The sequence below is a fragment of the Rhodnius prolixus genome, unplaced genomic scaffold (assembly GCF_049639745.1).
Source record: "Rhodnius prolixus isolate KJV_2025 unplaced genomic scaffold, Rpr scaffold_5, whole genome shotgun sequence".
NCBI classification, from domain to species: domain Eukaryota; kingdom Metazoa; phylum Arthropoda; class Insecta; order Hemiptera; family Reduviidae; genus Rhodnius; species Rhodnius prolixus.
The window spans coordinates 43,639,481-43,653,870 of record NW_027411624.1 but is presented as its reverse complement, the minus strand read 5'-3'; the positions used below and the strand labels follow the sequence as shown (position 1 = coordinate 43,653,870).

Below are 14,390 nucleotides of genomic sequence, written 5' to 3'. Positions count from 1 at the left end.
CGTGTCTGTACTTCCTGCCAGTATAAGGATACAAGACGTAAGTATCCGGCAGTTTAATAAAATGTTTGTGCGTAATACAATGTTATATACATTTTATTTTCTGTTTTATTGCTAGACCTGGGAAACGCAAAGGTTGGCTAAACTGTAATAGCCACGAAATTGTAACCCTGATAAGCGTAGTTTAACTAAACATTCAGTGTTGCCAATCTAAGTTGCTCCCTTAAAAAGTGTCAATTCTTTTTCGTGCAGCTGAAGTATATATTTCTGATTGTTTTTTATTATTTCTTTTATATTATTTTATTCTAAATTAAATCAATTTAAAAAAATATTTAAAAAAAATCATAGTGAGCCGTATTTGTATTGAAAAAACTATGTCCCAATGAAAATGGAAAAAATAATTAGAAAAAAATTGCACTTACCCTAAGGAACTCCAACTTTTTCTTGATAAGATCCGCTCTAGCTTCCTGGTCCGGAGCATGGACCGGAAATGAACCCAGATACTGTAACAAACAGAAGGAAAAGGAAGGATTAGTAAAATATTTGGAAAAAACCAACTGTATAGTATTTTTGTAAAATCAAATGTGGAACTGAATTTCTAAATTTGACAAAAAGAAAAACAAAAATCATTAACTTGACCGGAAGTATCACTTTGCCGAATTGATGTGTCCGTATTTTAAGAGTTTCAACGCGAAACCGCTCCCCTTACGATTTTATTTAAACTTTGTCGAGTGTTTTGAAACCAATAAATTTTCAACTTTTATTATTAAACATTTGTCTCAAAAATTTCAATTATGGGTATCTCTCTCCCCCGCTCTCTCTCTCACCCCCGCTCTCTCGCTCTCTCTCTCTCTATCTCTCTCTGTTTGACATGTTTACTGCTAAGGGTGTACTGGACTTACGGACTACAAGGATTGTTCCCACCAGACTGTACATACCAACTTACAGGACTGCTACCTATCAGAATTCTTTTTTCGTCACTGCCCTGTAGACTGTGGAACGAACTACCAACGGACCTAACGAACAGGAAAACAATTTTTAATTTCAGATTTTTATTTTATGACTATTTATTACAGGAATTTAGGAGGAAATAGTTTATTTATTTATTTTTATTATTTATTATTTATTCTAGTTGTGAAAGTTATCTATAATTTTTTCTTATTAGTTTATATTTATTGTAAATAATTGTTTGCGAACAGCTGTTTGGATTTTATTTTGTATCTTATTATTTTAACCGAGAGTTTTTTGTGTTTATTATATAAATTTTATTTATTTTTGTTGCCCTTAAGGGACCTGAGTCCCAGGGCACAATAAACGTATCTTTCTTTCTTTCTTTCTTTCTCTCTGTGAGAGAGTGAGACTGGGTGGGGGGAGGGGAATAGATAGATTCCCCTCCGGAAGTGATGTGAATCAAAAATTTTGTACGAAAAATAAAAAGTCGGAAGGGACTTTTCATTTTTGCTTTTGTTTTTGAGTGATGGTGGGTACACACGTACAAACAGACGGAAACAAACAGTCCTATTTGTAAAAAACCACTTCCAGGGGTTCTTAAAACGGGTATTTCCGGTGAAATTATGTACTATTAAGGTATTTCCTTTCTTATTAAGAGTAAAAGAGATTTTTAAAAAAATATCTTTTTTTTTTTTAATCTTTTATTGGAATTTGCAACTGCAACGGTTGTTGCAACAAGCAAATATGGTACCTGATAAAAGAAATACGTGAAAATCTAGAGTGGAGAAGGCCACTCCAGTAACGTGCTCTTACTATACTGCTCTCACGATAAGAGTAAATCACGAGGCCATCTTCTCTTCAATCTGCCTGGATGATCACCTGTTATTGGCCGGAAGAAGATAGTTGTTCGATTAGACGGTTAGGATGAGCTGCTGGTAAAGTGGAATGAAATTTGAAGAAACGAGTGTTAGCAAGAGATCTTTAATGAAAAGGGATTTTGGGGTTATTATGGATAGTGAGGTTAGATACCTAGAACGGAGCGTTAAGAAATTTTCGAAGTATTTTTTTGAACTGTAATGTCTGGAGGCGTAGTGTGGTTGGAACGCTTAGTCGATCCCCCATACTTCGATTTGGCCGTATGACCAAATAGGTCGCAGTAATACTAGATATAAGAGTCACTTTTGTTTTGTAGGTTTAGTTTCGAACGTTTGTCAAGTAGTCTGGCGAGAAGTTTTGTAGCTTTGGGCTAGTTTCTTGTCTTTTACAGTCTAGTCTGGGGGATTCCATGTCAAGCGTTTGCTTCTAGGTGCAGTCCAAGGTAGCGTACTTTGTCCACAGTTGGTACAGGAGTTTGGTTCAAGAAGATACATAAAGGGTAGAGAAAATAAAGGTAAGGCAGCCATTCGAGTACTATTCCCGCTGTTCTGCAGGGACTCCTAAACTGTCTCCAGAGAATAAACTCCTCCTGTACCAAGGTAGTGTTAGGCCCATGTTACTTTATGCTTGTCCTTCCTGGAGTCTGACGTGTCGATCCAATATCGCCTCACTGCAGAGCATGCCAAAAAAAATTCCTCTTGTGACAACTTCCCCCCGCTACAGACCGTATTATAGACTTACACTCTAACATCAACTAGTGCTGCACGAGAAACGAGACAAATCTCGGTCTCAAGAAGATACATAAAGATACTCGGTACCGAGACCGAGACCGAGACGAGACTTGAGCAACCGAGACCGAGACCGAGATCGAGACATGATATATATCTCGTCGAGAAATCTCGGTCTCATCTCGGTTTTTCAAATATTAATTTTTAGCTACAAAATTATAAAATTGTGTTCTTTAATAATTACAGGTATTGAATTAATTATTAAAAGATACGATTTTATTATATATGTTCAATATTATTACATCTATTTGACTTCGAATTACATAAGTAAAGTAAGCAAAGTAAAGTAATCGCCTATTTTTTCAGGCGGGGCTTTACGTCAAACTACCAATTAGGTGTCGCGGACGGAGGCGACTAGCAAACATACTTTACAGTAAATTTCTCATATTAACCATTAAATAAAATCCAAGGCCTAAGACCGGGTATCGAATCCAGTACCACAATACACATTAGCTTCGCAGGTCTCGCACCGCTCGACTACCGTGGCGGCCCCCTTCGAATTACATAATTTTTACATAAATTCACTAAATTTCACTATTCATATCATTCATTCATTCAATTTCATAAATTTCACTATTAATAATCTAATACTTTGAACTTTGATATTATTTGAATTATATTTTAGAATTTTGGAATTAGTGAATTTGAGAAAAAAAGACTATCTATGCACCTAAAAATATTGCCACAAATTTTCGTTTTTAAGATACACTTTGCCCAAGCATTGATACATAAAAGAGCTTTTACTGAGTCAGAAGTTAGAAAAGATCTTCTATTGGTCATTATCATCGCAGCTTGCGAAAATAATCTTTCCGATGGCACTGAAGTTGCACAGATACTAAAAATATCTTTCGCCATTCTAGACAAATTTTTGAAGGAATTCTCAAGTGTTTTCCACAATTCTAAAATGTCAACGTCTACTGGTGCTTGGTCTAATTTGGTGTAATTAATTATTTCTGTCTTCCATGCTTCGGTGATATTTGCTGATTTTTGAGCAAATGGTGCAAAAATATTGATGCAGTCGTCGTCGTCGTCAAAAGGTGAATCATCAGATTCTTTATCTTCACCAACAGCCATAACTAATGGAGCGGGAAGTTTGTTGGGAGGTGTATTTTTTATTTCACGAATCGACTTGTTATAGGAGGCAGATATGTTATTTGGGTCTTTCATTTGGCGCGTTTTTAACATCTTTTTGAAATTATATAAAGATATATAACAGTAATAGTAATATATGATGCATTGAAGTGTAAGTAGTTGTCTTCTTTTACACACATTTTCATTACCAATATATAAATTAAAATAATTATTAGAAAATAATAACATTTTTTGAAAAGATTATTAATAGCAAACCGCTTTTAATACTTAAACAAAAATTCAAAAAACCGAGACCGAGACCAAGATATCTCGACGAGACCGAGACCGAGATCGAGACTGCATAAAGTCTCGCCGAAGTCTCGGTCTCGTGCAGCACTAACACCAACATGGACTAGAACACTACATCAAGTACCTCGCTACTGGTTTCTTCAGTAAGTGTGAACCAAGTCACAACCACCTCTGCAGACTAATAGAGGACTATAGTTTGGACACGGTGCACAGGCACAGGAGAGTTAAGGAGTCCCTGAAGTAAAACTTTCCTTGGAGGCTGAGAGGTTTTCATCGTTTTCCCCTCATTATTTACTCTTATATTTTGTAACAATTTAGGTAATTAGCTGGAGGTTATATTATTTGTACTGGCACTCCTATGTACATATGTATATACTTTCAAATATTAAATAAATTTTTATCTACCTATGGTTCAAGACGACAGGGGGGGTGGGAATATCGTCAAGTAGATAATTTACAATTTTTGTTTTAATACAAAAGATAAATGAATACATCTTTCTTTTGAAAAGATAAATTTGGACGTAACATTTGCGTAATATTTATTCTTCAACCTCAACAAAGCGGGCATAAATTAATAGAGATAAAAGAACTATATCAGAGAAGAATATTCAGTCAAAAGATAAGGAATAAAAGCATTTTAAAAAGAGATAAACGAAAAAAGCTTTTTGATAGATTTAACGCTGAGAATTTTTTTTTCTCTTTCTTTTTTCAGCTTTGTCTTCTATCCTTTTTTAATCTTTTACCAACATCACTCTCTAGAAGGATGCTGTGGAGTATTGGAACTTGTCACTTAGCGCACGACCCTGTGTGAAGTGAGCGTGCCTTTATCGGAAACCGATTGCAAAACTATCTTGCTTCTCTCTCTCTCTCTCTCTCTGTCTGCCAAAGTAGTGAACTACGCCCTAAGATATCTCTTTGTCCTGCATCCGTTAAGAAAAAAAATTTGCCAAAGTTACTTAAATTTTTTTTTAAACAAAAATACGATGCGTGAATGTTGAAATATCCGTAAAGATTCTGGGCGATCTTTAATATTTTACTACAGGAAATAAATGTCACAATTTTTTTGGCTAGCTAAAGATTTATGTGATGATATATGTGAAAAGGATGGGCACTCACAGGACTTTCTCTTAACGAAATTTGCATAATGCAAGTTTGTTGCAACTCAGAATTGCCCCCCCACCCCTCCAAATTGCTAGAAATCACAAAATTTATACGCGATAATTTACGATTTCCGTTCAACCGATTTCTTTTTAGTTAAATATTTAATCCATTTTAACCAGCAAGTCAGTCAACGAGTGTAGCAATAGACGAAAACATATTGTAGGCAAAAATCTGAACACCAAACTCTTTAACCTATCTCTGATGATGGTGGAACTTCCGAAACCGAGTCAGGGATACAAAAAAAAAAAATCCGTCAAATGCATCCCAGCACTGTGAACCTAACCACATTTCCAAGCAACTTTATTGTTATTTGAATCATTATTTCCGAACATTGTTGGGGTTGTTCTGGGAAGTGAGTTCAAGCGTGATTGCAGTACTAAGTAAAGTAACGCCTACTTTTTTCAGACGGGCTTTACGTCCAACTACCAATTACGCGTCGTGGACGGAGGCGACTAGCAAACATACTTTACTATAAATTTCTCATATTAACCATTAAATAAAATCCAAGGCCCTAGAGACAGGGGAACCGAACCCACTAAACCAACAATACATCTTAGCATTGCGGGTCTAGCCTACAACCGCCTAACACACTTTACTATAAATTTCTCATATTAACCATTAAATAAAATCCAAGGCCTAGACACAGAGAATCGAACCCACTAAACCAACAATACATCTTAGCTTTGCGGGTCTAGTCTCTTAACCGCTCGGCTACCGTGGCGCCTAACTAGTTTAAGGCAAAATGTGCCGAAAGAGAAGGGCCCGTCCTTGAGATTGCAGAACCAATCATAGTTCTTAAACAGGAACTTATAACACTTTCCCCCACCAGACTTTTTTTCACCAATTACATCACCTAATCATCATTATCGACAATGTATTTCTAAAACTAATACAACAAAAGAAAATATAAGATTTGAATAAGATTTATAATTCAAAAGTTAACGTTACTCAGACTTGAAGGTAAGACATGAGAGAGTATTACATTCAATACAATAATGTAATTTCTCTCGGTTGGTCTAGTGTTAACTTAGTTACGGAGCGAGGACTTAGTTACTATATCTCTGCTCCGTGTAACTTTATCACACTGGTGCTTTGTTATAATCCTTCTTGTGTAATTCAATTTCCTTTCTGCTTGGTTTTGTCTCTAATACGAAACTTCTTTAATACCAATCTTCTATCTTCTTGTCGCACGAATATAGTATTGTAACTTATATTAGGTTTATAAATAATTAATTTCTCTTAGTAGTGGCCTTGAAAGTATATTTTAGGAAATGAGCTTACACAGGAAGTAGATCTGATTGGAGGTCCCCCACCCCCGAGTCTGTAAATGTTGCCAGAGTTGTCATAGCAACTATTGTTCACTTTATTTCCGGTATTTCAAATAATTATACGTTTATTTATTTATTATTTATGAGCGTAAGAAAAGTATTGAGCACCATAAATGCGGGAAGTGTACACTCGTGTTGGTTGAAAAGAATCATTTCCGCTTTGGTCCCACGAATAAGTATTCTATTTAAATCATTCAATACGGAATAGGCGCCACGGTAGCCGAGCGGTTAAGAGACTAGACCCGCAAAGCTAAGATGTATTGTTGGTTTAGTGGGTTCGATTCTTGGTGTCTAGGTCTTGGATTTTATTTAATGGTTAATAAAAGAAATTTACAGTAAAGTTTGTTAGGCGGTTATAGACTAGACCCGCAATGCTAAGATGTATTGTTGGTTTAGTGGGTTCGATTCCCCCGGTCTAGAAGCCTTGGATTTTATTTAATGGTTAATAAAAGAAATTTACAGTAAAGTATGTTAGCTAGTTGCCTCCGTCCACTACTTACCTAATTTGGTAGTTGGACGTAAAGCCCGCCTGAAAAAAATAGGCAATTACTTTACTTTAATACGGAATTACGGAAATAAGATTTACTACGGAATATTTTAAATTATTTGTAAAAGAGTCACAATATTTTTGGCTTTGAAAATTGCCTTTTACAATAATTGATTTGACGACCATGATTGATATGCTATTTTTCCCTACAAATTAGACAGTCTGTTTAGAAGCTGTCCGCACTGTATCTGAATGAACAGGTCCTCTTAAAAGAGAGACTACTTTAAAATGTCGAGATTGTTAGAAAAGTAACAAAAGTTTTTGAAAAAAAAAATTTCAGTGGCCATAATAATTCACTATCGCGGTATCGTGAGGTCATGTGGGTGTTGCCAACGTGGTGGTTGTGACGGCATGTGACAAACAAACAAACTTTTGTTAGTTAAACTAGTAGCGGGTGTAATCGAGTGTAACAATGTGCCCGCATCGTTACTATTGGTCTTGTCAACAAACCCTGTAATGTACCTCACGTTTGCTTAGACAAACATACCCACAGATATATATACTAATGTATAACTAGAGAAATTGAGATATCTTGCACCTATTCACATCTTGGAACAGTCAGAGAGCAATTTGGTTGGGAAAATTTGATGTCTTGCATCCCTTGGCGTTTCTTCTATTTAGCAGGACCATCTTCACATATTGTTTCCCAACTCTTCATATTGTTTCTTCTCTTCTCTCTTTACCCCGGCCTAGGACTCTTCATTATTTCCAAGAGATTTACAGAAGGACCTGCAAAGCGGAAGCGTGTCCCTAGGAGGTTGCAATCTCATAGGTTACAACTATGCCATAGGTGTCAAACTGGCGCCCCCCGAGGTAAATTTTTGTGGCCCTCAATGTTCTTCTGGTTCTGGCTAAAAGACTTCGGTAATATAACCTCAAGAATAGTTCTCCTCCTCCAGGTCATGGCTCTCCCTAAATGAGCCGTCATACATAAGCTTCAGCAGCTATGTATGTACCCTTGAAACATTTTTTAGTCCTTGCATCCGTCTATAGATGATGAAATCTATACTTCGAAACCATGTTCATCAGTCTCTGGGCCACATCATATTTACAAATCTTCTTAAATTTATATTCTAAAGTGGAGGATTCAAGAATATGGATAGAATAATTAAAACACTATAATAATTGGATTTATAAAACGAAAATTATTCTTTTTTACTCCGAAACTTGGTCAGCGATTTCTCTCGTATCAATGTTTGCTATATCTCTAGATTCAAAGACCTGGGAACGTAAGAATATATTTTGTAGGGAATCCCCTATTTCTTTTTTTTGTCTTTTAAAAAAACGAATCATTCTGGAATCCCACTTAGAGTGGCAGAAAATATCGCTTCTCCAAACGTCGCCCGAACTGAGTCAGGGTAAGGGCCACTTGACTCGTATACTCGTCTTCAGTAGCTAAAGGGCTAAACGAGGGAGGGAATTGTGTGTACGGTATTGCCTTGGTGGCCCCCTAAGCGCCATTTTCTTTATAACAATTTTTTTCCCTATTTTCATTTTATTTCAGAATATTGGTGGGCCACAAAAAAAAAAAATTTATCTCGGGGGGCCACCAGTTTTGACACCTCTGGCCTAGGGACACGCTTCCAGACATGTTTTGCAGATCCTTCTTCTGTAAGTGTATTCCTGGTCTGTGTCGTAGTCACAAAAACATGAGTACCAATTGTTGGGGAGGTTTCAACAATATGGAAGAACAAAACACCAACCAAAAATGATAAGACTTCTTTTACACGGCAGTAAATTATTTGCATCACAACAATAATCTGAAAATTTCCCAAATTAATGGAGGGAATAAACATTTTTACTAGTTTCTTTTGAGGGGGGCCATTTACTGCTTCAGTGATTAGCACCATAACTTGTGTTCACCAAAGCGATGCTTCGATATCGATAACTCTTCGTATTGGTGATTTTATAGGCAATAAGTGATAAATTTGAATTAGGAATATTGTAAATAAATTTTTGCTATCAGGGCAGCATAAAGTGGAGGTATTGATGAGAGTAGGGAAGTGCACCTTAGTGGGCAATACGTCAGGCCGGAAGTGCGTGGTTATATCCACTTGCAGGTGGCGGTCAGCTTAGGCCCTACTCCACCTAATGGGTTGTCCGGTAGTATCAATTTGGACCAGCTGGGCACTCCCTCTTCTTCACCTTTCGCCCTTCCAAACCCTTTCAGTGCGGACCCTCGCAAGGCTTTAAATGGGCTCTTAGTTAATAGGCTTTGGGACACAGGCACTCCATGTATAGACAGTGGCCCCCCACACAGAGACTTTCCTAAAGTAAAAAACAAAACAAACAAACTACATACTCCCTCCTCCTGTTACAATCATCCCTAGGGAACCTTCCAAACAACACTATTATAGTAATTACACTCTTAGCTACATCTTGCGTTCTTCTATGTCGTCACCTTTTTTTTTTTTTTTTTTTTTTACTAATTATGTGACGCACTCAACTGACGCTTCCGGCAACGCATGATCTCTTTAAATTGCAATTATTTCCATCGAAAAAGAAATTTTCTGCTAGATTTTCTCTTGTCAGGAACCTGTTACGAGAGAACACTGCCCAGGGGCTGGCAGTGCCCTGAAAAGTTTTTTAACTAGCCTTTTTTCTAACATAGATCTTTTTATTTTTGGCACAAGCTTTCGTCATATAAGTTTTTTTACTTAAATGTTTTCTCTAAGGAAAGGAAATTTAAAGCAAATCGTTTGAGCGAAAGTGCCATATTAATTTATAAATTTTGTCGTATTTTCTTTTTTTTTTTGACGTGAATACGTCTTTAAATTCGCTATCATATGGAGGCAATCCAAAAAACCTAATGATAACAAAATCGGGGGATACAGTTTGGCATTATAGTTTCGAATCTATCGTCTACATCCAAAATTAAATTAGACCACTGGATAGCTAAAGGATCAAAGAATTCATTACGATAAGCGGGGACTGTGACGTATCGCGCGCGGTGAAGGGGGAAGCACCGCCATTTTGAGATCATTTTGCTGCGTATCGTGATTTGCAATGAGTATAACTTTTGACTCGGAGAAGCTACGATGTTTGTTTAAGTTTTAATCATCACAATCTATTGTTTGTATATAAAACATTAGTGTAAAATAGTGAAAGTGAATATAATAAGGTGTTAGAATAAAAAAAATATTATCAAAAATATATAATGTCGGCCTATACGCGGTCGAAAAGCCAAAACCAAATACAGAGATCGTATACGGTTGGAAAGGGCTTCTCAAGAACAATCGAATGGTAATAATAAAACACCAAATGACCGAGTCAAGCTGTGCCGTAAAACGTAAAAGAATGAATGCGGCCAAGCGGATCAACGACGGTGTCAGTACATCTGCAGCTGAGGCAGTTGAAATTATGCAAGTGGATGATGAAATCGCTTCTACAACGGACTGTGCAGGCATAGATTGTGTTCGATCGTCGATTTGTTTCCTTGATTTCATCCTGAATAAATGAATAAAAATATTTTATATAGAAAATATAGCCCGTTACGTAAACGTATTCACGTACAACGCACGGCCGTGTCCGTGACACAGCCACACGTTAATTTGTTTTTTTTTTACACACAAAATCGTTTCATAAATAATCCATTATGTTATTTGGAGCAGGTGTTGGTCTAGTGGTCAAGAGAATGGCTTTGTAAGTGGGAAATCCCCCCCAGGTTCGAATCCCGCTTATGGCTACTTTTTATTTGTTAGAAAAAAATTTGTTTACAGTAAAGTATGAGCTTCCGCCCCCCCCCGTCCACGACTCCTAATTGGTAGTTGGACGTTAAGCCTCGCCTGAAAATATAAATAGGCGATTACTTTACTTTATGTTAATTGCGGTAAGATACAGTCTTTTCAGTAATTGCACCATATATACGATGGTCGTTTGAAAAGTCCGTGTAAAAATAAAAACTACTTAATTTTTTGGGGTAAACCTTTTTTATATTTCAACATAGTCTCCTTTTAGGCTTATACACTTCGTCCAACGCTGCTCTAGTTTGTTGATCCCTTCCGAATAATAGGATTTGTACAAGTCTGAAAAATAGCCATTCGTTTCTGCAATCACCCCCTCGTTTGAATAAAATCTTTTTCCCGCCAGCCATTTCTTCATATTGGGGAACAAATAGTAGTCCGAGGGAGCCAAGTCTGGAGAATAGGGGGGATGTAAAACGAGTTGGAACCCTATTTCCATTAATTTTGCGACCACAACTGCTGAGGTGTGAACTGGTGCGTTGTCGTGATGGAAAAGGACTTTTTTGTGGGCCAATCGTGGGCGTTTTTCTTGCAGCTCGGTTTTCAAACGGTCTTTTTAACGATGAATAATATGCACCTGTAATAGTTTTACCCTTTTCAAGATAGTCGATGAGGATTATTCCTTGCGAATCCCAAAAGACAGTCGCCATAATCTTTCCGGCCGAAGGAACGGTCTTCGCCTTTTTTGGCGCAGATTCCCCCTTGGTAACCCATTGTTTAGATTGTTCTTTGGTCTCAGGAGTGTAGTGATGTATCCATGTTTCATCCACAGTGACGAAACGACGCTTAAAGTCCTGCGGATTCTTCTGGAACAGCTGCAAACCGTCCTTGCAACACTTCACACGATTTCGTTTTTGGTCAAGAGTGAGCAATCGCGGCACCCATTTTGCGGATAGCTTTGTCATGTCCAAATGTTGATGCAAAATATTATGTACCCGTTCATTTGAGATGCCCACAGCACTAGCAATCTCACGCACCTTCACTCTTCTGTCATCCATCACCATATCATGGATTTTATCAATGATTTCTGGAGTAGTAACCTCAACAGGGCGTCCAGAACGTTCAGCGTCACTTGTGCCCATATGGCCACTCCGAAAATTTTGAAACCACTTATAAACTGTTCTAATCGAAGGATCGAAGGTGCAGAGTCACCATAATGTTTATCAAGCTTCTCTTTAGTCTCCTGAGGCGTTTTGCCTTTCATAAAGTAGTGTTTAATCAACACACGAAATTCTTTTTCGTCCATTTTTTGAAAATCACTCGATTTCCTCGATTCAAACGAATGCCAAACACAAAGAAATAGACCGATCTGGCTGAAACTTGGTGTGTGTTCTTCCAAGAGATGCTACTAACTAAACATAACCTCGATACGCGCCAGTAGTGCTATCTCTCTGACTTTGCACGGACTTTTCAAACGACCCTCGTATTTACACATAAGTATCCTAATTGTTTAAAAAAACAACGTTGACATCTTTTAAAACTGACAAGGAAGCCAACAAATCAATCAATTAGGAGCCCCAGGTAGGACCACTGCTACAACAAAAAAATCTGACGATCTTCGTCTTATAATTGGTCTGCTCAGTTGTGTAGTAATATAGACTATAAATTTGTAAAAAGTCAGTGCATCAAAAATCAATTACAACTGTGAGAAAAACCAAGTCCAATGAGTAAAGTTTACGGTTATATTTGTACTGTTGCTAGGTGATAAAGTACGAGTATTTTTCTTTTTTAATCGTAAAGTAAAATAAATAAAACGTTAGGTTGGTTAGCCTGATGTCCAAGTTTGCAAACCGGTTTAAAGTGTGGGAAGGCGGGTGACTCCTTAAAATACCGGGGGACTCTTAGTTCGCGGGTGAGTCAGCAGCTCTTAAGTCGTCTACCTGTACGACCAAGCACCGCCCCCTCTAGGTTCGTTTTTTATCACTTTATTTTTTTTGCTCAACCATTCCTCTAAGAAGCAGTACTGCGATCACGTCAAATTTATAAAAAAAAAAAAAAAATCCAGGAAATGAGAAACGGAAGTTAGCTTTTTCTTAAAGATTTTGAAATAAAAAATGACAACCTTAAAGCAGAAAGATAGTTGGTGGCCACTGGATGGACTCCTAATACTTTGAAGGCCTTTCATGTAAGGAAGATATAACACGGAACAGGATAAGGGCCCAGAAGGTTTACAAGTTCTTCACGAACAGAAAACAGAAGAGGATGATTCCAGGGGGTTCCTGGAATAAAAAGAAGTAATATAGGTTCTGTACCTGGACAGGAACCTGTATGGAATTATCGAAGATGTCTGGATTCAGGAACGGACGCTAGACGAAGTAATAAATGGTTTTTATTTATCTAATAAAGGGCTGATTGTAGAATAGATAATTTTAGATTGATATCTAAAATTTGGTTGGGGCCGCACTGTTGGATATGGTTTTTTTTAAAAATCCCAAATTCGGATTCCCATCTACCATCAGAGGTTCATTCATTTTGGTATACAGAGAAAAATTGAATACAACTATGTCTCCGTCTTCTACTGCACTAGCAGACTTAGTAAGAGCTCTTGGGGTTGGTGATGATGGTCTTAGTAGTGATCAAAAGCATGGCTTTGCAAGTGGGAGGTCACCAGTTCGAATCCTGCTTATGATTACTTTTTATTTTGTTAGAAAAAAAAATATTTACAGTAAAGTTTGAGCTTCTGCACCCTTCCACGACATCTAATTGGTAGTTAGACGTTAAGCGTCGCCTGAAAAATTAGGCGATTACTTTACTTCAGTGAGAGCTCTTATTTAATGACCAGTTGTCTAGTCACTAATACCTACTATAATAAACCCAAATTGAATAACAATTATTGTTGTAAAAAAAGAAAAATGAAAAATTTACAAGAATTAAGCATAGAAATTGAAATCACTCTGCATTCTATCGGCACATAGCTGCACCACAGACACTTATGGAGCGGCGACGGAAGTGCTTCCAAGTGGAGCAAAGTTAGAACTATTCAAACACCACCTGTTGATGGTCCAAACCCCCTTGTGGCTTGTGGAGTAACACAAGAGTTTTAGTATACACCACTTCTCATCTCATTCATGAATATTACAACTGTAACTTCGCTCTGCTTCAACTGTCCTGTAAAATTTTTTTTTTTTTACTCTTAACTATTATTGCTGCATTTATACAGTTCAGAAAATGAAATGCAGCAATAATGATAAATGTAAAACAAATATCAGCATAAATGTCGAAATAAAATGCACGCCAAACGCATACGCCATCGTGCTACATGAGAAATGTTCATCACAAAGAAGATACGACCGTACACTCCCTAATAACAAGTATTGTACAAAGAGGTATGAATGCTCTTTTCCCCCTTGTTAGGCGACCAAAGCGGATTTCCGATTTTGGGTTATTCACCGGTTTTTTTTTTGTTTTTTTTTCTAAGGGGTTCTCCACAACTCGTGGTTCCCTTCAGCCATCACTAGTAACTGCTTTTTTCCAAGTGACACGGTCCTCTGCCTGTTCCTCTGTCAGACCATATCCCGCCATCATCTCCCTCACCTGGTCCCTCCACCCACTTTTGGGTCTTCCTCTCCTCCTTCGGCCATCCACCTCGCTGTCCATCACCACCTTAGGCAATCTCTCT

The 14,390-nt window shown here is 37.4% G+C and overlaps 1 protein-coding gene across 2 annotated transcripts in view; it reads right to left on the bottom strand.

Moving 5' to 3' along the window:
* LOC141457862 (EGFR adapter protein-like) overlaps nucleotides 1-14,390 on the bottom strand; it is a 454,378-nt gene that overhangs the window by 272,085 nt on the left and 167,903 nt on the right. For both annotated transcript variants that reach the window (XM_074135185.1, XM_074135186.1), the window contains one exon: nucleotides 420-500. In XM_074135185.1, coding sequence (XP_073991286.1) covers nucleotides 420-500 — 81 coding nt within the window. The remainder of the gene's footprint in view (nucleotides 1-419; nucleotides 501-14,390) is intronic.